At 37.0% G+C, this 24,220-nt stretch overlaps 1 protein-coding gene across 7 annotated transcripts in view; it reads right to left on the reverse strand.

Annotated features, from left to right (window-relative positions):
• Positions 1 to 24,220, reverse strand: part of VPS13B (vacuolar protein sorting 13 homolog B) — a 761,111-nt gene that overhangs the window by 668,733 nt on the left and 68,158 nt on the right. For all 7 annotated transcript variants that reach the window (XM_012762009.3, XM_012762013.2, XM_012762010.3 and 4 more), the window contains one exon: positions 19,658 to 19,926. In XM_012762009.3, coding sequence (XP_012617463.2) covers positions 19,658 to 19,926 — 269 coding nt within the window. The remainder of the gene's footprint in view (positions 1 to 19,657; positions 19,927 to 24,220) is intronic.

Here is a 24,220-nt window from a genome sequence, read left to right on the forward strand (position 1 = left end):
CATTAATGTAGGCTTCTAAGTTTTGGCAAATATACTAGGATAACATAACAATGAGGAAAACTGTGTAAGAATTATAAGTGAACTCTGTGCTATCTTTTCTATAATTCTAAATTTATTACAAAATAAAAAGGTTATTTTTTTAAAAGGTCTGTGTTTGCCTCTGCTTTAGTTACCCTTATTCTTTCTTATGCAATGAATGTGTTCTTCAAATTTAAATGCAAAGTGAAAGTGTGCATTTGTAAAAAAAAAAAAAAAAAAAAAAAAAAAAACACTGCTTAACTTAGGACAGCCAAATAAGTGATGAACCGAAAACTTACAATTTTAAGCATAACTCGTTTATATTGACTATCAACAAATCATTTTCATTTTTTTTTCTTTTTTTTTTTTCTTTTTATTTATCATAAGGAGAACCATGGACATTTTCATTTTTGTCATAAAGCTTTTTATGTATTATATCTTTCATGTAATATAGGCCCCTATTCCTTGGATGTTTCTAGTTCTAATACACAATCTAGCTGTTTAAAAGCACAATACTAAACCTAAGGTATGAAACTATTAGAACTCTAGAGGAAAAAGTTGGAAACACTCTCCTAGACATTGGCCTGGGCAAAGAGTTTATGAAGAAGTCCCCAAAGGCAATCACAGCAGCAACAAAAATAAATAAATGGGACATGATCAAACTACAAAGCTTCTGCACAGCCAAAGAAATAGTCATGAAAGTAAACACACAACCTACAGAATGGGACAAAATTTTTGCATCCTATGCATCCGATAAGGGACTGATAACTAGAATATACTTAGAACTCACGAAAATTAGGAAGAAAAAATCAAATAACCCCATTAAAAAGTGGGCAAAGGACTTGAACAGAAATTTTTCTAAAGAAGACAGAAGAATGGCCAACAAACATATGAAGAAATGCTCAACATCTCTAATCATCAGGGAAATGCAAATCAAAACCACAATGAGATATCACTTAACCCCAGTGACAATGGCCTTTATCAAAAAGTCTCCAAACAATAAATGCTGGCGTGGTTGCGGAGAGAGAGGAACACTCCTACACTGCTGGTGGGACTGCAAACTAGTTCAACCTCTGTGGAAAGCAATATGGAGATACCTTAAAGCGATATAAGTGAATCTACCATTTGATCCAGCAATCCCATTGCTGGGCATCTACCCAAATGATCCAGTGACACTCTACAAAAAAGACACCTGCACTCGAATGTTTATAGCAGCACAATTCATAATTGCAAGGCTGTGGAAACAGCCCAAGTGCCCATCAATCCAAGAATGGATTAATAAAATGTGGTATATGTATACCATGGAGTACTATTCAGCTCTAAGAAACAATGGTGATATAGCACATCTTATATTTTCCTGGTTAGAGCTGGAACCCATACTACTAAGTGAAGTATCCCAAGAATGGAGAAACAAGCACCAGATATATTCTCCAACAAACTGGTATTAACTGAGTAGCACCTAAGTGGACACATAGGTACTACAGTAATAGGGTATTGGGCAGGTGGGAGGGGGGAGGGGGGCGGGTATATACATACATAATGAGTGAGATGTGCACCATCTGGGGATGGTCATGATGGAGACTCAGACTTTTAGGGGGAGGGGGGAAATGGGCATTTATTGAAACCTTAAAATCTGTACCCCCACAATATGCCAAAATAAAAAAAAATAAATAAAAAAATAAAAGCACAATACTGAAACCTAAAGTGCTTAAGTAAAACTGCATTGTTTAAACTTGATCACCCTTAATCTGTCTACAACTACTGTAAAGAAAAAGCAATTAATTGATTAAAAGGATTCAAACATTACAAGAACAATTTTAAACATTATTAGAAAAATAGATTTAATTTGGCATAATTTTGCTGAACTGATATCAACTGTTAAAAATGCTAACATAGAAACATGATCTTGTTTCTGATCAAAATGTGAATAACAAATTAATTCCATACATTCTTCAAATCCAAGCTGAACAAGGAATTCTAATGTTTCCTAAATATCAACATAATTCCCTTAGCAAAACCTTTGAGAAACACAAATGTTTCAAAATTCTAAAAAGATATATTAACTAATGACAAATACTGCTAAAAAAGTATATAAAGTTTTGTATGTAAATGCTTGTTCTGATGGACTCAGTTGAATACAATTCATCAATTAAGTGAGGAGAAATGTACCAGAAATAATTTGAAGTTTAAAAGTAAACAAGCAGGCTGAGCGCGGTGGCTCACGCCTGTAATCCTAGCTCTCTGGGAGGCTGAGGCGGGCGGATTGCTCAAGGTCAGGAGTTCGAAACCAGCCTGAGCGAGACCCTGTCTCTACTAAAAATAGAAAGAAATTAATTGACCAACTAAAAATATATATACAAAAAAATTAGCCGGGCATGGTGGCACATGCCTGTAGTCTCAGCCAGCTACTCTGGAGGCTGAAGGCAGTAGGATCGCTTGAGCCCAGTAGATTGAGGTTGCTGTGAGCTAGGCTGACGCCAGGGCACTCACTCTAGCCTGGACAACAAAGCGAGACTCTGTCTCAAAAAAAAAAAAAAAAAAAGTAAACAAGCAAAAAGGACCAGAGAGTACCCAGTAATTAAAACTAGTAATACTTGAGTTCCCTCACAAACCTATATTAAAAAAATAAAGGCTTTATGATGATCACTTTAAACTGACAATATATCTAACATTAGTTGGCAACAGTTGCCTTTTTATATTTGTTAAAAATTTTACTGTTTAATCATATTTTAATTTTGAAGACTGATCCAAATTCCTTTAACTTCATGAGAGCAAAATTGAAGAATTCTACTATAAAATGATTTTCTAAGAATTCACAAATAATACATCTTGGTGTTAAAATAGCACAGTAAGTGATGGTGTTAAAAATATATGCATTTTGGCCGGGCGCGGTGGCTCACGCCTGTAATCCTAGCCCTCTGGGAGGCCGAGGCGGGCGGATTGCTCAAGGTCAGGAGTTCAAAACCAGCCTGAGCAAGAGCAAGACCCTGTCTCTACTATAAATAGAAAGAAATTAATTGGCCAACTGATATATATATGAAAAAAATTAGCCAGGCATGGTGGCACATGCCTGTAGTCCCAGCTACTTGGGAGGCTGAGGCAGGAAGATCGCTTGAGCCCAGGAGTTTGAGGTTGCTGTGAGCTAGGCTGACGCCATGGCACTCACTCTAGCCTGGACAACCAAGTGAGACTCTGTCTCAAAAAAAAAAAAAAAAAAAAAAAAAAAAAAAAAAAAAAAGCATTTTTATCATTTTAAGCCAAACTTTTGAAAAACTTTAAAAATTAAAAAAAAAATTTAATCAAACCATGAAAAAAGTTTTGTTGAAACTGACTGTTGTTTTTTTTTTTTAAGCTTCTCTCACATTAGAAAATACTGAATGATTTTAATTAGAAAAGTCTTTAGCCAGGCAGGGTGGCTAACAATCCTAGCACTTTGGGAGGCTGGGGCAGGAAGACTACTTGAGGCAAGGAATCTGAGACCAATTTGAGCAAGAGCAAGACCTCATCTCTACAAAAAATAGAAAAATAAACCAGGTGTGGTGGTGTGAGCCTGTAGTCCCAGCTACTGGGAAATCTGGCTGAGGCAGGAGGATCACTTGAACCCAGGAGGTTGAGGTTGCAGTGAGCTGTGATTACACCACTGCACTCTAGCCAGGACAACAAAGTAAGAAACTATCTCAGAAACAACAAAAACAAACAAACAAACAAAACAACATATTTACCACCTGCTGTACTTACAAAGTGTACAGCTTTACCACTGATAAGTATTTAAACAATCCAAGCTAAATTAAAAACCATGAGAGCAGAAACTGCTATATTTCCACAATCTAACATGTTGCCTGAAATAATACTTATAATACTACTTCACAGGTTTTGCTCCTTATTTCACATGGGTTTACATTCCTCACGAAATGAACACCTGAAAGAATAAACCAATAAGGACAAACTTGGAAGAGAAAACAAAACCTGAAAGAGGAGTCGATATAAATTTTTAGAAAATAGAAAGCAGATGAAATGGCACATGGAAAATAAATGGGTTGGTACATGGATGGATGGATGAATATATTCATTCAACAAGTAAATATTTGTTGAAAACATACCAGGCAATTTCTAAGCTGAAGATAGAAAGTACCTTTTGAAAATAACCACTTAATGAGTTTTAGTGTAATATCAAAAAAGAATATGCACAATTTTCTGCAAAAGCTATTCAAATACTACTCCTTTTATAAAGTGAGTCCAAACATTGTTCATATAGATCAATCAAAACATTTCCTAACAGGCTAAATACAAAAGCAGATATGAGGAGCCAGCTGTTTTCACCTAAGCCAGACATTAAAGATGTTTATAAAAACACAAAACAATGTCATATCACTACTTGAATTTTTAAAATATAGCTATCTTACTAGAAAAATCATATTTTATAATTTATTTTAAAATAAATATATTTTTTAATTTTTTAAATTTCAGCCTATTATAGGGGTACAAACGCTTTAATTATTTATATTGCCATTGTACCGCCTGACAAGGGTTCCCATCCTCCAGAGAGCATAAATCACATCTATTAGGTGTGGATTTATCCATGTCCCCTCTCACCTACAACCTATCCAACATCCTATGTCACTTCCCACATATGCACATTAGTGTTGATCAATTAGTGCCAATTTCATGGTAAGTACATGTGGTGTTTGTTTTTCCCTTCTTGTGATATTTCACTTAGAAAAAAGTGCTCCAGCTCCATCCAGGATAATATAATAGGTAGCTCATCATTTTTTATGGCTGACTAGTACTCCATGGTATACATATACCACATTGCTAATCCACTCATGTATTGATGAGCACTTGCACTGTTTCCACATCTTTGCAATTGTGGATCGTGCTGCTATACACACTCTAGTGTAAGTGTCTTTTTTAAAGAATGTCTTTTTTTCCTGTGGGCAGATACCCAGTAGCGGGATTGCTGGATCCAATGATAGTTCTATTTTTAGTTCTTTGAGATCTCTCCATATTATTTTCCATAGAGGTTGTACTAGTTGGCAGTCCCACCAGCAGTGTACAAGTATTCCTATCTCTCTGCATCCACACCACCATTTGTTGTTTGGAGACTTTCTGATAAAAGCCCTTCTCACTGGAGGTAAGTGATATCTCATTGTGGTTTTGATTTGCATTTGCCTGATGATTAGAGATGCTGAGTATTTTTTCTTCTGTTTGAGGGCCATTAGTCTATCTTCTTTTTTAAAGTTTCTGTTCCTGTCCTTTACCCATTTTTTTTAATTCTGCATATTATGGGGGTATAAACGTTTAGGTTACGAATGTTGCCCTTGCCCACCCCCATCCCGAGTCAGAGCTTCAAGCGCATCCATCCCCCAGACAGTGTGCATCACACTCATTATGTATATATATACCCATCCCTTCCTCCCCACTCCCATCTGCTCAATGTCTGATAAATGTTATTCTTATATGTGCACTTAGGTATTGATCAGCAAAACCAATTTGATGGTGAGTACATGTGGTGCTTATTTTTCCATCCTTGTGATACTTCACTTAGTAGAATGGGCTCTCTAGTTCTAGCCATGTTAATAGAACAGGTTTAGTTCACCATTTTTCTTTTATGGTTGAGTAGAACCCCATGGTATACAAATACCACATTTTGTTAATCCACTTATGTATTAATGGGCACCTGGGTTGTTTCCACATCTTTGCAATTGTAACGTCTGCTGCTATAAACACTCCAGTGCAGGTATCTTTTTTATAGAATGTCTTTTTCCTCTTTGGATAGATACCCAGTGGTGGGACTGTTGGATCAAATGGCAGTTCTACTTTTAGTTATTTGAGGTATCTCCATTGCTACTTTCCAGAGAGGTTGTACTAGTTTGCCAGTCCCACCAGCAGCATATGAATGTTCCTATTTGGTGTTTCCAACACCAACATTTGTTGTTTGGGACTTTTTGATAAAAGCGCTTCTCACTGGAGTTAAGTGATATTTCACTGTGGTTTTGATTTGCATTTCCCTGATGAATAGAGATGTTGAGCATTTTTTTATATGTTTGTTGGCCATTATTCTATCTTCTTTTGAAAAGTTTCTGTTCATGTCCTTTGCCCATTTTTTGATAGGATTGATTTTTTTTTCTCGCTGATTTTCCTGAGTTCTATATACATTCTAGTTATTACTCCTTTATTGGATATGTAACATTTGAATATTTTCTCCCATTCTGTAGGTTGACTGTTTGCTCTCACGATAGTTTCCTTGGCTGTTAGAAGCTTTTTTAATTTGATCAGGTCCCATTTATTTATTTTTGTTGTTGCTGTGACTGCCTCTGGGATCTTCATAAATTATTTGCCTACGCCAATATCTATAAGAATTTTTCCAACATTTCCTCTCAATCCTTATGGTTTCATGGCTTAGGTTTATGTCTGTTATCCATCTTGGGTTGATTTTTTTTTTTTTTAGAGATGAGAGGTGCAGATCCTATTTCAGTCTCCTACATGTGGCTATCAAATTTCCCCACCACCATTTATTGAATAGGGATTCTATTTCCCAGTGTATGTTTTTGTCTGCTTTGTCAAAGATCAGATGGCTACATGAGGATGGTTTTATATCTCAGTTCTCAGTCCTGTCCCATTGGTCTACATCTCTGTTCTCATGCCAGTACTATGTTGTTTTCGTTACTACAGTCTTGTGGCATAGCTTAAAGTCTGATAATTGATGCGTTCCAATTTGTTCTTTTTGTTTATGGTTGCTTTGGCTATACAGGGTCTTCTCTGGTTCCATAAGAAGTGTAGAATGGCTTTTTCTAGATTTATGAAAAAATATGTTGGTCTTTTAAGAAGAATCACATTGAATCTATAGATCACTTTGGGTAGTACAGACATTTTAACAATGTTGATTTTTGTCTATGCATGAGCATGGTATGGTTTTCCATCTGTTTACATCCTCTACTATTTCCTTCCTCAGTGTTTTATAGTTCTCCCCGTAGAGGTCCTTTGCCTCCTTAAATATATTCCTAGGTATTTTATCTTCTTTGTTGCTATTGTGAAAGGTGTTCAGTCTCAGATTTGGTTCTCAGCTTGACTGTTGTTGGTATGTATGAATGCTACTCATTTGTATACACTGATTATCTAACCTGAGATTTTACTGAACTTATTTATCAATTCCAGTAGTCTCTTGGCAGAATCTTTGGTATTTTCTACATATAACATCATATCATCAGCGAAGAGTGACAGTTTCAGACTTCTTCTGCCCACATATAGATGCCCTTGATTTCCTTCTCTTGTCTGACTGCTCTGGCTAAAACTTCGACCACTATGTTGAATAGAATGGTGATAGAGGGCAACTTTGTCTGGTTCCAGTTCTAAGCAGAGATGCTTTCAATTTTTCCCCATTCATTATGATGCCAGCTACCAGTTATGTCACATCACTTTTATCATTTTGAGGTAAGTCCCGTCCACACCTATTTTTTTAAGCGTTCTTTTCATAAAAGGGTGCTGAATTTTGTCAAATGCTTTTTCTGCATCTATTGAGAGGATCATATGGTCTTTGCTTTTACTTCAATTTATGTGGTGAATTACATTTATAGATTTGCATATGCTGAACCATCTCTGCCTCTGTGGGATGAAGCCCACTGGTCATGATGGATTATTTTTTGATAAGTAACTGAATTCGATTTCCTATCATTTTATTGAGAATTTTTTCATCTACATTCATAAGGGATGTTGGTCTGTGGTTTTTTGTTGAGTCCTTTCCGGGCTTTGGTACCAAGGTGACACTGGCTTGGTAAAACGTGTTGGGGAAAATTTCTTCCTTCTTGATGTTGTGGAATAATAACTGAAGGATTGGCATCAGTTCTTCTTTGTAGGTTTTCTAGAACTCAGGTGTGAAACAACCTAGTCCAGGACTTTTTTTTTTAGGAATTATCAGTGCATCAATTTTGGTACTTGATATTGGTCTGTTCTGGAATTCTATTTCTTTCTCACTGAGCTTAGGGAGGCTATGTGTTTCTCAGAGCTTATCCATTTCCTCCATGGTTTCAAGTTTATGTGCATGGAGATTTTTATAGTATTCAGAGATATTTTGTATTTCTGTGGTATAAGCTGTAATTTCTCCTTTTGCTTTCCTGATTGAAGTTTATTAGAGTTCTTTCTTTTCTGCTTCCAGTTAATCTAGAAATAGGCCTACCAATTCTGTTTATTCAAACAAACTTTTTGTTTCATTAATCTTCTGTATAGTTCTTTTGTTGATTTCACTTAGTTCTTCTCTGATCTTGGTTATTTCTTCTCCTGGGTTTGGAACTGGTTTGCTCTTCCTTTTTCAGTTCTTAGAGTTGACTGATTAGATTGTTGATTTGTCATCTTTCTGACTTTTAGAGATAGGAATTGATAGCAATGAGTTTCCTTCTCAGGACTGCTTAGCTGTGTCCCACAGATTTTGGTAACTTGAGTCCCCTTTATCATTTAGTTCAAGAATCTTCTCATTTCACCTTAATTTCCTCCTTGACATAAGTATCATTCAGCAGTAGGTTGTTCTGTTTCCTTGATTTTGTGCTGAGATGAATGTTTCTGTTGGAGTTGATTTCTAATTTTATTCCCCTGTAGTCTTAGAAGATGCATGGTATAATTTCTATTTTTTTTTAATTTGTTGAGACATGTTTTGTGGCCTAGCATGTGGTCAAGCTGAGAGAATGTACCATGAGCTGATGAGAAGAATGTATATTCAGTGGTTTAGAGGTAGAATGTCCTGTAAATGTCTATCAGTCCCATTTATTCTAGATTTCTGTTTACGTCCATTTTTCTTTATTTTCTGTTGAGAGCATCTGTCCTGTTCAGTCAAAGGAATGTTGAAGTTCCAGCTATTACAGTGCTGATGTTTACCATTTTTCTTAGATCATGTAGGATTTGCTTTAGGAATCTGGGTGTAACTGTGTTGGGTACGTAAATACTTAGAATTGTTAGGTCTTATTGAATTGTTCCCTTTACCATTATATAATGACCATCTTTGTCTTTCATTACTGTTGTTGATGTTATGACTAAATTATCTCAGATGAGAACTGCTATACCAGCTTTTAGTTCCCATTTGCATGGAATATTGTTTTCCATCACCTTGAGTCTGAATGACTCCTTGTGGATTAGATGTGTTTCCAGAAGACAGTAGATACTTGGCGTGTGTATATTTACCCATTCTGCCAGCCTATTCTCTTGAGTGAGCAGTTCAAATCATTCACATTTATTGAAAGAATTCATAAGTGGGGTGGGATTTCTGTTCATCCTGTTGAGTAGAAGTTTGTTGCTTTCTTTTATCTCTTGGCCATTGTAGTATCTGGCCTTTGACCATTAGCTTTGCGGTGACTTCACAATGGTGTCTATTGTGCTGATTCGTGTATAATGCAGTTCTGAGTGCTTCCTGCAGGACAGGTCTGGTCTTGACAAATACCCTAAGTGTTCTCTTGTCTGAGAAAGACTTTATTTTCCCCTCATATAAGAAACTTAGTTTTGCAGGATACAAACTTCTAAGCTGGGCCCCAGTTCCTTCTGACTTGTAAGGTCTCAATTGAGAAGTTTGCAGTTAGTCTGATGGGTCTTCCTTTTTAAGTTACCAGCTGCTTTCACTTCACAACTTGTAGGAGGGCCTCTTTCATGTTTATTTGACCCAATCTCATGACTACAGGTCGTGGTGTTTGCCTCTTTGTGATGAATCTCCCAGGAGTCCTTTGAGCTTCTTGTATATGGATATCTAAATTTCTAGCAGGGCCAGGGAAACTTTCCTCAATTATTTCCTGAAATAAATTATCCATCCCTTGCATATTTTCTTCTTCACTCTCTGGGATATCTATGATTCTTATATTAGACCTTTTCACATAATCCCCTATTTCTTGTAGGCTTTGCTCATTTCTCTTATTTCTCTGCTCTGTCTCCATCACTGACTTGTTTAACTCAAGGCAATTGTCTTTATGCTCTGAGATTCTTTTTTCTGCTCAGTCTAACCTATTTTTAAGGCTTTCCACTATGTTTTGTAATTCCTTGCAGTTTTCATTTCTAGCTGTTCTGTTTGATTTTTCTTTAATATTTTAATTTCTTTAGTAAATTTTCATTCATTTCCTGTATTGTTTTTGTGAGTTTGTGTTGGGTTTCAATTTTATCTTGCATTTCATTGAGCTTCATTACAATCCATGTTTGAAAATCTTCATCTTTCATTTCAATGTTATGATTTTGGTTGGTATCCATTTCTGGAGAGCTGGTGTTCCTTTTGGGGGTGTCTTTTGGATTAATTTTTCATACTTCCGGGAGTTCTTTCCCTGATTCCTTCTCATCTTAAGCAGCTGTTGGTTCTTTGGATTTTCTTTTGTTTAGATGAATACATACTCTTAAGATGTGTTTTATTTCTAACATAATAAATATGAGATGTAATTTGAAAAAACAAAAACACCTTTGAATTTTCAATAATTTTAAAGAATGCAAAGACATTCTGCCGTCTTGATCAAAAAGTTTAAGAACTTCCAATCTACAGGTAGCAGTAAAGCTCATGAGAAGTGACTGTATCTTATAGGTATAGCTAGCTGGCAGAACATGCTGATTAGATGTGGTAGGAGAAAGATATTTACAAATAGTAAGCCTAAGCATATGAGTGGATAATGTTGCAACTTAATGAACAGTAAGACAGTGGGGGAGATGCATAATTACAGAACAAAATGAAGATTTCTGTTTTTCTATGTGTTAAATAGCTAGTAGATATGCAAGTGGAGACAAATAGGTAAATTCTAGAGCTCACAGTAAAGTGATCAGTGGAAACACAAATTTGATAATCCATCAGCATCTCTATTATATCATATTACCTTCAGAGAGTATGGACACAAAAGATAATAGGGCCATAAACAAAGCCCCATATGTCAATGTTTAAAGGTTAGGCAGAAGAAAAGAAAGAGCAAAGAAAACTACAAAAAATCACCCACAAAACCAAACAAAAGTCTGATCGTTTTGTAAAACCGCCAAACTGTATTCCACAGCAGATGCACCATTTTACATTCACACCAGTCCTCCCATTTGTTTTTAACCAATTCCAACAAAGATATTACCAGTGTCATGTTACTACTGTGGTCAAGATCACCAGTAATTTCAACACTATCAAATCCAAAGATCCATTCTCTAAAATAAACCACTCCCTCCTCTTTAAATCACTTATGGCACTTCCCTTCCAGATACTTTCTTGGTTTTCTGCTTACATCACTGATCACTTATCCTCCACTTACCTTGCTATTTCTTCCTCACCTTTCCAATGTTTTAATATGACACTTCCCCAGAACTTGGTTCTAGAAGTCTCCTTTTTTTCTTACCTACACTGATTGAAGTCTTAATATAGCCATGACTCTCAAATTTATACAGCCAGACCAATTTCTAATCTGATCACCATTTTTATATATCCAACTATCTATTGGATAGCTCTACTTAAATGTACAATGGACATCTTAAAAGTTGTCCAAAACCAAACTTCTAATCTTCATCTCAAATCTAGTCATCTCCCAAGTTCACTTATCTCAAAAAATCAGAACTCAACCCTTTCAGTTGCTCAAGATCCATCCTTGGATCCTCTTTATTTCATCCATATCTAATAAAAAATCTATCAGAAATCCAGCTTCTTTGACCTTCAAAACATATGTAAAATCCAATCACTTTTCACTGCCTCCACTTGCTACAACTCTAATCCTAGTCATCATCTCTTGCTTGAAAATTGCAATCCCATCTGTCTGATTCCCTTACTTCTGCTTTTGCTATGCTGTAATCTATTTCCAACACAGCAAACAGAGTAATACAGCTTAAAATATAACTCAGGTCATCTTATAATTCTGTGAAAAACTGTCCCCAAACTTTCTGACTCAGAATCAGTGACAAAGTCCTAAAAATTATGTATAGAGTTTTATACTTATACACTGCTTCAAGCCTTATTACCTTTCTGATCTGATTTTTCACTACTTTCACATTAGCTCACTTTGCCCCACCCCCACGGGCCTCTTTGCTGTTCCTTAAACTTTTCGGGCCTTTACATTTGCTATTAGAATAATGTTCATCCCCACATATCTAACAGGGTTCCTCTTACAAAGGAGTTTGCTTAAATATCCCCTTTACAGTAAGGTATTCCATGATCATACAATTTTAAATTGCATAATTTCCCCTGTATTTCCCACTCACTATTCCTCTTCCCACTTTTTCTACATAACCCTTATCCTCATTGGACATAGTATACATCTTATATTTATAATATCAACTTAAGTTATAAGAAGCATGAATTTATATCTGTTCACTTTGGTATCTCTAGACACAAAACAGTGCCTGGACCACCACTGGTATCAAAAATATTTGTTCAGGAATTAAGATACTGTTCAGGATTACTGCATGTATGGTGACAGTATTATAAAAACCCAGGGAACAAATAACTCAAAATTCAGGTTGGGTTATATATGAAAGAGAAGCTACAATATGATCAAAGAAGAACACATAAGGGGCCTCAAAAGTACTATTTCTGGGGGTGGAGCAAGATGGCGGACGAATAACACCACCAGACAGAGTCTCTGCAGAAAAGACAGATTCTAGCGGAAATTAGAGGAAAGAAGCAAGAAGACGAGCATACAGCGGACGAGGGCTGGAAGGAGGAGTACCTGAAACCCCGGGGAGACCGGGGAGAGGGGAGGAGGCTGCGGAGAGGAACTGGAGGCTGAGACCACCGGAGCAGCCCAGAGACCAGCGGCAAGGGTAGGTGGATTTGCTGTTTCCCCTCCCCTGCATTTGGGACTGCTGATGGGCTCCCCAGCGGGTGGAGAGACCTGCGGACATCACCCTAGAGACGGCTGCCGCCAGCCAGCGGTGAGCCTGTAGCAGACGTGGCGCCAGATTCCCAACTTCCTCCGGGCACCTCCGTGTGCACAGACCCGAGCCACGCGGCAGGCGCCATATTGCCTCCTCCTCCCCTCCGCCGACCCTACCCGCGGCTGCCCAGAGAGACAATACAGCCACCAGCCAGAGGCACCTCCAGGGAACAGGACCTTCCCTTTTGGGACCCTACAGCTGACTCAGGGGAACTCAGACTGTGAGCTCCCTACCCGCCCGCCCTCCCAGATGCTGCTGCCACGGTGTTCCCAGGAGAACAGTGCCAACTAAGAGGCTGAGAGACATAGACCCAGCTTGGGCTCCCTGTGGGTGAATTGGGACCGGAAATCCTCTTCCTGGTGGGGATACAGTTTGAACTCTGGGACCCAGAGGTCGGACCTGCAGACCAGATCCCCTGCACCGAGGGCTAGCATTGCCCGGGGCACAGAAGGGTTATACGTGAACAGCCTACTGAGGTGTGTGCGCCTCCAGGGGCGGATCGGCGTCCTAGAGGGTAACCTTCCTCCCAGAAGGAGGCCGTGCGCCCAACCCAGGTGGCGTTCCTGTGCAGGGAACCTCCCCGCCGGCATCACACTCCGAGGAGGACTGGTGTCTTGTGGTCTGGCCTGCTGGCAGAGGCCCAGGAGTAGCTGCGGTGTTAGGGAGGGTGGCAAGAAGCAAGACCCACTCCAGACTGCGGGTCCCAGACAGCCCCACCCCCACACCCAGACTTTCTGGCTGAACGGGACCATTCCAGCCCCGCCCTGACAGCTTTCCCTGGAAGCAGAGAACAGAACTTTGACTCCTGCTAACGGCCTGAGGGCAGGCTTATCCAACCAAGCTCCGCCCAAAACAAGAGCTGATAACAGGACACAAAATCAACAGCATAGCCTGTTCCTCCAAGGAAACGCCACCTACTGACAGGGACGGCATCTTGCACAGCCTTTCCATGGCACCCACTGACTCAATATACAGGGAGTGGTCCAATCTCACCCACAGTCACCACCTAACGCCTCAGAAACTAAACAAGGTGTGTGAATACCCAAACAATAACTTAAGGAAAGAAACAACAACTGATTGACATGGGAAGAAATCAGCGAAAGAACTCAGGAAATATGAAGAACCAAACGGAAAACACACCCCCCAAAGAGGAGCACCAGCCCCCTAGAAATGGACACCAACCCAAATCAGGGAAGCAATATGACAGAAGAGGAATTTCGTATGTGGATCATAAGAACACTCACCCAGCTGCAACAACAACTCAATAACCAACACAAAGAAACCCCAAACTCTCCAGGATACGGGAAAAGAAATAGACACAATGAAGAAAAGTGTAACCAAACTCCTGGAAATGAAGAATCAATTCAAGGAACTACAAAATACAGTGGAAAGTCTCAAGAACAGGGTAGATCAAACAGAAGAAAGAATCTCAGAGATGGAAGATAACACCCTCCAATTAAATAAATCAGTCACAGAAATAGAGCAGAGAAACAAGAGAAAAGAGCAAAGCCTACAAGAGATGTGGGATTATGTGAAGAAACCTAATGTGAGGGTCATAGGCTTACCAGAAGGGGAAGAAAACAACACTCAAGGGTTAGACAAGCTGTTTGAAGATATAATAGAGGAAACCTTCCCAGGCCTTGCTCAAAATCTTGATATACAAGTTCAAGAAGCTCAGAGGACCCCTGGGAGATTCAATACAAACAGGAAGACATCACGACATGCAGTCATGAGACTGACCAAAGTATCAACTAAAGAGGCCCTTCTAAGAGCTGTAAGACAAAAGAAAAAGTAACATACAAGGTAAAGCCAATTCGAATAACATCAGACTTCTCTAATGAGACTTTACAAGCAAGGAGAGACTGGGGCCCCATTCTCACTCTTCTGAAACAAAACAATGCCCAGCCTAGAATATTATTCTCTGCAAAACTAAGCTTCGTATATGAAGGAGAAATAAAAATATTCTTAGACAAGGAAAGGCTCAGAGAATTCACCAAGACAAGACCAGCCCTACAAGAAGTACTTAAAACAGCATTACACACGGAATATCATAATAATAACCCACGAATATAAAAACAACCAAAACCCAAAGATATTAAAGGCCAGATGGCTCAAGACACAAATCATAGCAACAAGATCCAACCCAACAAAATGATCAGTAATCTACCTTACCTATCAGTTCTCTCAATAAATGTGAATGGCTTAAACTCTCCACTCAAGAGACATAGGCTGGCTGAATGGATAAGAAAATACAGGCCAAGTATATGCTGTCTTCAGGAAACACATCTAACCTGCAAGGATGCATATAGACTAAAAATAAAAGGGTGGAGATCAATATTCCAAGCAAATAGAAGCCAAAAGGCGGCTGGTGTGGCAGTTCTAATTTCAGACGATTTAGTTTTTAAACCAACAAAAGTAGTAAAAGACAAAGAGGGTCATTATATAATGGTGAAGGGCACAGTCCAACAAGAAGAGATAACAATTTTAAATATATATGCACCCAACTTAGGTGCACCCAGATTCATAAAGCAAACCTTACTGGAGCTAAGCAAATGGATTAATAGCAACTCCATAATCGCCGGAGATTTCAACACCCCACTGACGGCACGAGACAGATCCTCCAAACAGAAAATTAATAAAGAAATAATGGACTTAAACAAAACTCTAGAACAATTGTGTCTGACAGACATCTACAGAACATTCTACCCAAAATCCACTGAATATACGTTCTTCTCATCAGCTCACGGGACATTCTCTAAGATTGACCATATCCTAGGACACAAAGAAAATCTCAAGAAATTTAAAAAAATAGAAATCATACCATGTACCTTCTCAGATCACAGTGGAATAAAACTAGAAATCAACCCTAACAGAAACTCACATTTCTACACAAAAACGTGGAAATTAAACAACCTCCTACTAAATGATTACTTCGTAAATGAAGAAAATCAACACGGAAATAAAAAAATTCTATGAAGAAAACGACAATGGAGAGACAAGTTATCAACTCCTCTGGGACACAGCTAAAGCAGTTCTGAGAGGAAAGTTTATCTCCATAAATGCCTATAACCAAAAGACAAGAAGATCACAAATAGACAATCTAATGAAACGACTCAAAGAGCTGGAAAAAGAACAACAGACCAACCCCAAACCCAGCAGAAGAAGTGAAATCAACAAGATCAAATCAGAACTAAATGAAATTGAAAACAGGGAAGCTATTCAGGAGATTAATAAAACAAAAAGTTGGTTCTTTGAAAAATAAACAAAATTGACACACCATTGGCTAAGCTAACGAAAAGCAGAAAAGAGAAATCTCTAATAAGCTCCATAAGGAATAAAAAAGGAGATATCACAACTGATCCCAAAGAGATACAAGATACAATTTATGAATACTACAAAAATCTTTATGCACACAAACTGGAAAATGTGGAGGAAATGGACAAATTTCTAGAAACACACAGCCTCCCTAGGCTCAACCAGGAAGAAATAGATTCCCTGAACAGACCAATCTCAACAGCTGAAATAGAAACAGCAATTAAAAATCTCCCTAAAAAGAAAAGTCCTAGTCCAGATGGCTTCACACCTGAATTTTACCACACTTACAAAGAAGAACTACTACCTATCATGCAGAAACTATTCCACAACATCGAGAAGAATGGAAACCTCCCCGACACCTTTTATGAAGCGAATATTACTCTGATACCAAAACCAGGAAAGGATGCAACAAAAAAAGAAAACTACAGACCAATATCCCTAATGAATATAGATGCAAAACTTTTCAACAAAATCTTAGCTAACTGAATCCAGACGTTTATCAAAAAAATAATTCACCACGACCAAGTGGGCTTCATCCCAGGGATGCAGGGGTGGTTCAACATACGTAAATCTATAAATGCAATTCACCACATCAACAGAAGCAAAAACAAAGACCACATGATTCTTTCAATAGATGCAGAAAAAGCTTTTGACAAAATTCAACACCCTTTCATGATACGAACACTTAAGAAAATAGGCATAGAAGGGACATACCTAAAAATGATACAAGCCATATATGACAGATCCATAGCCAACATCATACTGAATGGGGAAAAATTGAAATCATTCCCACTTAGAACTGGAACCAGACAAGGCTGCCCACTATCTCCACTTCTGTTCAACATAGTGCTGGAAGTCTTGGCTACAGCAATCAGACAGGAAAATTGAATCAAAGGTATCCAAATAGGGGCAGAAGAGATCAAACTTTCACTGTTTGCTGATGATATGATATTGTATCTAGAACACCCCAAAGATTCAACCAAGAAACTCCTGGAACTGATCAATGAATTTAGTCAAGTCTCAGGATACAAAATCAATACACAGAAATCAGAGGCATTCATATACACCCACAACAATCTAATTGAGAACCAAATCAAAGACTCAATTCCCTTCACAATAGCAACAAAGAAATTAAAGTACCTAGGAATATACTTAACCAAGGACGTAAAAGACCTCTACAGGGAGAACTATGAAACACTGAGGAAGGAAATAGCAGAGGATGTAAACAGATGGAAATCCATACCATGCTTGTGGATCGGCAGACTCAATATCATCAAAATGTCTATACTACCTAAACTGATCTACAGATTCAATGCAATACCTATTAAAATCCCATCAGCATTCTTCACAGATATAGAAAAAATAATTTTACGCTTCTTATGGAACCAAAGAAGACCCCGAATATCAAGAGCAATTCTAGGCAACAAAAAAAAAATGGGAGGCATTAATATGCCAGATATCAAACTATACTACAAAGCTGTAGTAATTAAAACAATATGGTATTGGCACAAAAACAGGAATATTGACCAGTGGAACAGATGTGAGAATCCTGATATAAAACCATCCTCATATAGCCATCTAATCTTTGACAAAGCAGACAAAAACATACGCTGGGGAAAAGAATCTCTCTTCAATAAATGGTGCTGGGAAAACTGGATAGCCACCTGTAGAAGGCTAAAACAGAACCCACACCTTTCACCTCTCACAAAAACCAACTCACGCTGGATAACAGACTTAAACCTAAGGTATGAAACTATTAGAACTCTAGAGGAAAAAGTTGGAAACACTCTCCTAGACATTGGCCTGGGCAAAGAGTTTATGAAGAAGTCCCCAAAGGCAATCACAGCAGCAACAAAAATAAATAAATGGGATATGATCAAACTACAAAGCTTCTGCACAGCCAAAGAAATAGTCATGAAAGTAAACAGACAACCTACAGAATGGGACAAAATTTTTGCATCCTATGCATCCGATAAGGGACTGATAACTAGAATATACTTAGAACTCACGAAAATCAGCAAGAAAAAACCAAATAACCCCATTAAAAAGTGGGCAAAGGACTTGAACAGAAATTTTTCTAAAGAAGACAGAAGAATGGCCAATAAACATATGAAAAAATGCTCAACATCTCTAATCATCAGGGAAATGCAAATCAAAACCACAATGAGATATCACTTAACCCCAGTGAGAATGGCCTTTATCAAAAAATCTCCAAACAATAAATGCTGGCGTGGATGCGGAGATAGAGGAACACTCCTACACTGCTGGTGGAACTGCAAACTAGTTCAACCTCTGTGGAAAGCAATATGGAGATACCTTAAGGCGATATAAGTGAATCTACCATTTGATCCAGCAATCCCATTGCTGGGCATCTACCCAAATGATCCAGTGACACTCTACAAAAAAGACACCTGCACTCGAATGTTTATAGCAGCACAATTCATAATTGCAAGGCTGTGGAAACAGCCCTAGTGCCCAGCAATCCAAGAATGGATTAATAAAATGTGGTATATGTATACCATGGAGTACTATTCAGCTCTAAGAAACAATGGTGATATAGCACATCTTATATTTTCCTGGTTAGAGCTGGAACCCATACTACTAAGTGAAGTATCCCAAGAATGGAAAAACAAGCACCAGATATATTCTCCAGCAAACTGGTATTAACTGAGTAGCACCTAAGTGGACACATAGGTACTACAGTAATAGGATATTGGGCAGGTGGGAGGGGGAGGGGGGCGGGTATATACATATATAATTAGTGAGATGTGCACTTTCTGGGGGATGGTCATGATGGAGACTCAGACTTTTGGGGGGAGGGGGGAAAATGGGCATTTATTGAAACCTTAAAATCTGTACCCCTATAATATGCCGAAATAAAAAGTACTATTTCTTTAAGAAAAAAGATGTTCACTTGACCTGAACATACATATTATCTACTCTCTTTTATGCAAAACAAACTATATATATATATTTTATATTATTTTAACAGATGAAGTAGTCAAAATATGTTAAATAGTGCTGCAAAATAGTTAGAAAGGATTTAGACAAAGATTTATACTGTCTTGAAGAGCAAGAGAGAGAAAAATTATATATAAATAATGCTTTAAAGAAATTTTTTATGAAGGAGAGCACAGAAATAAAACAGTAGCTATAGGAGTACATAAATTTAAGAGAGATTTTTAATGTGCCTTTCTTTTTTAACGAAAATATTAAGGCATGTTTGTATGCCAACTCAATGATTCAGTAGAAAAAAAAACTGTCTATGAAATCCAATATAAAAAGAATATTGGAAGGGGCTGAAATTCAATTATTTCAGATGGAAGTGACATATAATTTTATAAAGGATTGTTAGACTATACCTAACATTTACTGAGTGCAAAACAAATTTTAGTTAAGATAGAATCTTACTAATAATCAAAATTTAAGCATTAAAGATGATAGAAATATGAACAGCAAAAGAAAGAAAACCTACTTTGAACGTCACAGTTGCCTTTGTGCAGTAAAATCCTATAGAAACAATAGGATCCTTCAATGTCTGTGCTTTCTGCTGATGCGTGATTGATGTAGGATCATTCCCAAGGTAGTCTTCCTCACTATCATCATAACTCACAATTGCAGGCACAAATGACCAGGCCCATGATACCCATCCCTGTGGCTGTTCATCATCTTGCTGTGAATACAACTCTTGGCCTTTAAACTGAGGAGGATACTGCATATCTATTTTTGTTTCATCTTCAGCACCTGTCAATCAAAATAAAGTCATTTTAAATAAATCAAGAGGATTTAACTAAGAGAAAAAATAAGAATGGATAGGCTTTAAAATTTTTCTTCCCACATCTTTCTTTCTGGTATAAGGTATAAATAAATCATACATTGGTTATTATCATTTGAAACCAATAATTTAGCATTATCACTCATGTTTCTGCATGTTTTACTATGAAATCTCATTTATTAGGTTAGAGATGTTATGTGGACAGTAGTTTATTAATTGCACATAGTTTTAAATGTATTTGATAAATACAATGAATAAATTAAATCTTTAACATTTCATTCATTAATTTTTTTTAAACAAACAAATCTACCTCTCAAAAATGAGGCTAATATGTTAAAAAAGTGACTTTTCCCTGAAACATAATACCAGAAAGATACAAGAAACATTCTTGATTTCCTGATGTACCCAGTGGAGGAAGAAAACAGCAAGAGCTTCCAGAAAAAATGCACTCCCCCCAAAAACAAGAATTATCCCAAAGGATGTAAATATTACAATGGATTGACTTTTTACATGCAGTGAAGAAAATAATAGTGTTGGGCCTCTTTGTTATTAGTGGGTGAGATATGTTAGTTCCTGTTTTACAGATAAAAAAATTTATAGCAAAGAAATTTTATTTGGTGAAACACTGGCAGACAAAAGATTTAAATTCCAACCCTTCTTTAATTTATTCCACCTTTGTAAAATCAAACTCCATCAACGTCACTTAAGATTATTCTAGCAATTCAAACAAAGTAAGCATATCATCATGGAGTTTAGATAGAAAGAAAAAAATTACTTTATAAAAAACTCATGAGGTAAGCAGACTCCAGCAGATTCAAGCATATCTACTCTTCACTGATAAATCTATAAATACACACACTCCTTTAAATCTTTAAATACCCTCCTTCCATATTTTGTGGTCAGAAAAACCTCATAACACTTTTAACTCTTATAACAGGAGACCCTTGAAACATCTTACACATACAGGTTATGACCATTTACCTTCCTTCATCTGGGAAGGAAAAGGCTTTATAAGCATTAGCTAGAGTAACTAGAATACACAATCCAGAGACCTTAGATGCACTCTGGAATAAATTACAAAAGTTACAAATCCAGACAATGTTTGGCATAATCTTTAAATTTTTCTGTTCAATCATAAACATATAAGTTTCTACTGAGAAATAAAGCTTGTTATACATCATACCTATTAAGATGTCAAAATGAACATCATCACTGAATATCATCTGTTATAAAATGAGAAATAAAGTCACCTCAATTCAAGGAACAGTTACAAGTTTTAATCCACAGAGCTTGACTCTAGACCTCTCTTGTCTAATCCATTAAAACAGAAGCGATATTCACAGCTTGAGCTTTATAAGCAAAAGAAAGAAACCACTAAGAGATCTGAAAAACCAGCCACTGTAATTTTCACTCAATATTATCTTGAGTAAAAAACAGAAAGGATTTTGATTTTTCAGTTCTGAATCTTTGCTCACTCACTGCCTTATAAAAAGAATAAATTAGGACACAGAAAAGCATTTCACTGATATCTCATCAGAATTTCCTAAAATGCTTTTTCTTTGGAACAGTGCATCTTAATCTGGGACCTGCTGACACAATTTAAGAATTCCATGAATTTCAACAAGAAAATATATATACAGTATTAAATTAAACACAGTGTTTTAAAAAAAATGAATTCAGGTAACAAAACCACAGTTGTGTTAGCAGTATCTGTGACTCTATAACACAGTTAAAATCATGCGCTGCATAAGGTTTCAGTCAATGACAAACCACATACGTGACAGCGCTTTCACAAAATTATAATGAAGTTGAAAGCCTTCTAGTAAGATAAGATGCAAAGGTGGAAGACAGTGATATTGATGATCCTGACTCTGTGTAGGCCTAGACTAATGTGTGGGGGGTTTGTGTCTTAGTGTTCAACAAAGAAGTTCAAAAATCTCTAAAAACATTTAAAATATAAAAAAGCTTATATAAAAATATGAAGAAAGAATTTTTATATAGCTATACAATGCATTTGTGTCTTAAGCTAAGTGTTACAATAAAAGTCAAAAAGTTAAACAAAAATATAAAAGTTTATAAAGTAAAAAAGTTACAGCAAGCTAATTTATTATTAAAGATGGAAAAATGTTTTTATAAATTTAGTGTCACCTAAGTATATAGTGTTTATAAAGTCAACAGTTGTGTACAGTAATGTCCTAGGCCTTCATATTCACTTTTCACTCACTCACTAGCTCACCCAGTACAACTACCACTCCTTTAAGCTCCATTCATGGCAAATGCTCCATGTAAGTGAACCAGTTTTTCATCTTTTAATAAATCATATTTTTATTGTGCCTTTTCTATGCTTAGATATGTTTAGATAGACAAATACTTACCACTGTGGTACAATAGTCTACAATATTCAGTACAATAACATAGTGTACAGGTTTGTAGCCTAGGAGCAATATGCAATGCCATATAGCCTAGGTGTGGTCTAGGCTGTACCATGCAGGTTTGTGTAAGTATTATCTATGTTGTTTGCACAACAACGAAATCACCTAATGACGCATTTCTCAGAACATAAACCTATCATTAAGTGACATATAATTATGTATCAAGAGTTGTGGAACTATCTCAAAATATCATTCTGACTCATTACTACTTTAAAAGTATTATAGCTATTACATCTCCTGCTATATATACCTTGATATTTAATGTGTTAACAGAGAAGCACATAATATTACTATATTATCATTTCTTAAATACAGTTGTATTTCAATACAATTAGTTTCTTTTATAATCCAATATATTTACTTTAAGCATATAAAGCATTCAGAGAGTCTGCATATAGCCAAATTTGAGTAACAGAGAGAAAATTTACCCTACCACGTAGGGAAAAAAAAAAAGACAAAATATATGAAATAATAGTTTTCAAATACTGAGTATCAGGAAATAAAGGTCAGTGACTCCTGATAGATGGGAAACAAGAGAAATGAGCTCTGTGATTCACCCAGCTTATTGCCTACAATGAGTTTCTAAGCCATGGCCAGCAAAAGGGAAATCCAAGCCGAGCAATAGTCTCCCTTAAATGAGAAGACAACATAGGAAGTCCAGGAAGACTAAGAGGGCTAGAGTTTGTAAGGTACCAGAGTATAAAACCAGAAAGCTTCTCAGACAGCCCCTGAAATCAGCAGAGGGTCCTCCTCCAGCATTCATTCAGCTGAGTATGAAACACCATATGTGTGTAAGAAAACTACCTAAGACAATAAAAAGAACCACCAGAAAGGAGCAAAGAGAACAATCCCCAGGGCTCATATAGAATTGGGAATAATGTTTGCTCCCAACAGACAGAAAGCAAAAACCCTTTAGTTCAGAGGGCATCAGGCAGAGTACTACAAAGAGTAATTGTCTCATTAAGGAGACAAAATTAGGTCTAATGGGTACTCTGACCTCATCTAACAAACCTTAAAAACAAGCCTCAAATGCATTAAATTGTTTCCAAGTAACTTAAATGCTTGCTGGAACATCAAAATATCCAGCACTCAACAAGATAAAACTGACAATGTCTACCATCCAGTTAAAAATTATCAGACCTGCAAAGAAGCAAAAAAATATAGCCCATAATGAGGAAAAAAGTCAATCAATAAAATAGAAATAGAACGAGAAATGACACAGATCATAGCATTAGCAAACAGGAACAGTAAAATAGCTATATAAAATGTTCCAGAAAGCACAAACAGGTTAAGACATGAAATATATAATAAAAGATCCAAATTGAACTTCTAGAGATGACAAATACAGTATCTGAGATGAAATTTACACTAGATGGTATTAATAACAGACAGACAAAGGAGAAGATTAGTTAGCTTGAACAGAATAAAAGCTATACAAAATGAAACTCAGGAAAAAAAGGGGAAGAAATTAATGAAGCATTGGAGAGCTCTGTCAACCACCATGCAGCCTAAATATAGTCCCCAAAGAAGGAAACTGAAAAATATGTTTGAAGAAACAATGGCCAAAATATTTCCACATATAGATGAAAGCTATAAACCACAGATCTAAAAACTTCAATGAACTCCAAGCACAAGTAACATGAAGAAATTATACCAAGCACATCATAATCAAGTTACTCAAAACCCAAGAGGTCAGGGACAGAGGCTCACACCTGTAATCCCAGAACTTTGGGAGGCAGAGGCAGGAGGATCACTTGAGGCCAGGAGTTGGAGACCTGCCGAGGCAACTTAGCAAGACCATTTCTTTACAAAAAAATTAAAAAATAAAAAA

This window comes from Microcebus murinus, chromosome 7 (assembly GCF_040939455.1).
Source record: "Microcebus murinus isolate Inina chromosome 7, M.murinus_Inina_mat1.0, whole genome shotgun sequence".
Taxonomy (NCBI): Eukaryota; Metazoa; Chordata; class Mammalia; order Primates; family Cheirogaleidae; genus Microcebus; species Microcebus murinus.